Consider the following 3,501-nt stretch of genomic DNA (forward strand, 5'->3'; position numbering starts at 1 on the left):
ACCCCCCGCGCCCTCGGCCACCACTAGCTGTATCCCGGCGACGGCTGCCGCCCGACTCCGCTAGATAGCCATTCCCCGCCGGAAAATAGCAGCGCTTCGCCGCGGCAGCCCCTCCCACAACAGCTGGGCGTTTTCGGTCGCAGTTTCCGGCCGCAGAGGCGCGGTTTAACGGCGGGTTCACGGCCACCGAGCGCAAGGTGTTCGGCGTTTTGCCCGTCTCGGTGATGGACTCGGATGAGGAGGAAGAGCTCACCGTGCTGCTGGAGGAGGAAGCCGCGGCCGACGTCCAGGAAGAAGAGCATCTGATGGTGCTCGCCGCCCTCGCCCAGCTGCTGGCGAGCAGTGAAAAGCCGCGGCGAGGTGGCTCGGCACCGGGGCGGGTGAAAGCAAAGAACCGGCATCGTCTGCAAGGCTACTGCATGCTCTACTCCGGCTACTTCGCCGATGCTCCACTTCATGGCGAGAGAACATTTCGGCGCCGTTATCAGATGAGCCGAAAGCTCTTCCTCAGGATTGTGAATTCCATCCGGGAGTTCGACAACTACTTCAAGTGCAAGATGGATTGCACTGGCGCTCTTGGATTCACCTCCATCCAGAAGTGCACGACAGCGATGAGGATGCTTGCATATGGAGCTCCCAGTGATTCACTCGACGACTATGGGCGCATGGCCGAGTCCACCAGCATAGAGTGTTTCTACAAGTTTTGTCGGGCAGTGGTGGCAGTGTTTGGGCCACAATACTTGAGAACACCCAATGCGGAAGACACTGCTCAGATCCTAGCCCAGAATGCAGCAAGAGGATTTCCTGGGATGCTTGGAAGCATCGACTGCATGCATTGGAAATGGAAGAACTGCCCATTTGGTTGGCAGGGGATGTACAAAGGCGCCAAAGGCGGTTGCAGTGTGGTGCTTGAGGCGGTAGCCACACAGGACCTTTGGATTTGGCACTCTCTCTTTGGCATGCCAGGAACTCACAATGACATCAACGTGCTGCAGTGCTCTCCTATTTTTGCCAAGCTCGTTGAGGGCCATTCTCCTCCGGTGAACTTTGAGATCAATGGGCACCAATACAACAAGGGGTACTACCTAGCAGATGGCATCTATCCGAGATGGTCGACATTTGTGAAGACCATCTCAAACCATGTGCCAGGAGGCAAGAACGCCTGGTTTGCGAAAGTTCAGGAGGCTTGCCGGAAGGATGTCGAGCAGGCATTTGGTGTGCTCCAATCTCGATTCGCTGTTGTTCGGTACCCCGCTCAGACCTGGTCGAAAGATCAAATGTGGGAGATCATGACTTGCTGTGTCATCTTGCACAACATGATCATCGAAAGCGAGCAAGAAGACCCAGTGTTTGACACTGAACCATACTACAGGCAGGGTCCTCTAGCCGAAGTTGATCACCAACTACCGGTAACTTGGACTGCCTATCTCAGTATGCGTCATGAGATCCGAGACCCACAGGTGCATCATCAACTGCAGAAAGATCTGATTGAGTACCTATGGAGGCTCAAGAGGGACGCCGTGTGATGAAATACGAGTTTTTATTTGTTGAACTATATAATTTGTATTGAACTATTTGTTGTTGTACTATTTTGTTGAAGTATTTGATTTTTCTGTGATGAAATATGTGATAAGAAATAATTGTGTTCATAATTGAACGCCGATACACGGCGAAACCATGCCGAATATGGGCTTATTCTCGCCCATATGGGCCGTTTATTCGCCGAAATTGGGCTGCAAAGTGGGTCAATTTCAACGCTTGGGGGCGAGCTGGGGGCGACGACTCGGCGCAAAACCGCCCCAGCACCGAGTGTATCGCCGGCTCGCCCCAGGGGGCGATTTTTATGCGTCCTGAGGCCAACAGCTGGAGATGCCCTAACAGTTTAACGTTGCAAACGCATGATCAAAGTCCCGAGGCGTCAAGCGTTGAAGTCGAGGGTTCCCGAGGAGATTTCCTTCCCGAAGCCGTCTCCCCAGGTGCGACCTGCGACGGCTCGCTTCCTCGTCCTCCCAATACGAGGGCTGGCGGTACCTATTCCATGCCCAAGATATAAAGGAAGATGACCGGACCCGTGCTTGACCACCTCACTCAAACTCAATAGCCCATACTACCACCTGGCTTGTTTCGGGCGCTCGCAAGAAATGGAGGCGCAGCGAGACGCCGCCGCTAGGGACTGGTCGGAGCTGCCTCTTGACGCGCTGTCCTCGATCTTCATCAAGCTCGGCGCCGTCGAGATTCTCATGGGCGCCGGTCTTGTGTGCCACTCGTGGCTCCACGCGGCCAAGGTTCTGCCCGATCTGTGGAGATCCGTGATCATGGTGCGTGACGCCGTGGTAGCTGACAAGGACGAAAGCGCCCTGTGCGCAATGGCGAAGGTGGCGGTGGACCGCTCCGACGGACAGCTCAAGGTGTTCTTGGCCAAGCAGTTTGTCACGGATGAGCTCCTCAACTACATAGGGGACAGGTACATCAGTCTCTACCCCTTGTTCAAATTACATGCGTGTGATCCGAACGTGCGCGCGTCACTGAACTCATATTGGTTCGATCTTGGCATGCAGGTCGCCTTCCCTGAAGAGCCTTGGCCTCATATCCTGCCCCGACGTCACCAACCAAGGGTTCACCCATCTGACAACCAGGTCCCCGCTGCTAGAAGACCTCGTGCTTGTCAACTGTCCTAACGTCGGCGGCGACGCGTACGAGGCCACCGGCGTGGCATGCGAAGCAACCCTGAAGCGTCTCGTGCTGCGTAAAGGGTGGTATGACCAGAGAGGCGGCGCGCTTGGAATCGCGACGATGCGCGAGCTGCGGGACCTTTCTCTCGTCGGCAGCGACATCACCACGGACGAGCTGGCGGCCGTCGTCGACGCCTGTCCTCACCTGGAGCGCCTCCGCGTGAACGACTGCTACAACGTCGTCGTGGACGACGCCCTGCGAGCCAAGTGCGCCGGCATCAAGGACCTGACGCTCCCCTCTGTGCAGGACGCGCAGGCGAGGTACTACCTTGACGACTATGATGAGCCGTTGAGCAGTCGCGATGTCGATGGTTGGGGCTCTGACTAAATTTACGCGCCGATTCGTTCATGGCGGCCGCGTGCAGTTTACATGTATCGTAGTAGTACCGTAGTACTCCTGAAAGACAATGTAGTATCATCACGTTGCTACTTAATGTTCTTATCCAGTGTGATCGCTGTCATTGATTGATGTTCGTTTGGTCAAGATTGATGAATTCGAAACTTCATGTGTGCATGTTCCTGACATACTACACCGCTGCTATTCTAATCATAATGTAGTACAAAACAGGTGCACCAATGTGTTCCAGCTAGCAAGTTCATCCTACTAGCTAATACCAAACCAGTGTAAACCAGAAGCACCAATGCCCATGCACTCCAGGATGCAGGCCAAACTTAATTGTCTTTGTGTGAACCAAACCAGATTATCTTAACTTGATAACTTATGTGAACCGGATGCAGGACTGACCAGATGTATCTTCAGTTATGTGAG

At 54.5% G+C, this 3,501-nt stretch overlaps 1 protein-coding gene across 1 annotated transcript; it reads left to right on the forward strand.

The window, feature by feature from the left end:
- Positions 1 to 2,141: 2,141 nt before the first annotated feature.
- Positions 2,142 to 3,060, forward strand: LOC119271871 (putative F-box/LRR-repeat protein 23). Its single transcript, XM_037553525.1, has 2 exons — positions 2,142 to 2,464; positions 2,559 to 3,060. Exons 1-2 carry the CDS (start codon positions 2,142 to 2,144, stop codon positions 3,058 to 3,060), a joined length of 825 nt encoding a protein of 274 aa, XP_037409422.1.
- Positions 3,061 to 3,501: the final 441 nt, after the last annotated feature.

This window comes from Triticum dicoccoides, chromosome 3A (genome assembly GCF_002162155.2).
Source record: "Triticum dicoccoides isolate Atlit2015 ecotype Zavitan chromosome 3A, WEW_v2.0, whole genome shotgun sequence".
Classification (NCBI taxonomy): domain Eukaryota; kingdom Viridiplantae; phylum Streptophyta; class Magnoliopsida; order Poales; family Poaceae; genus Triticum; species Triticum dicoccoides.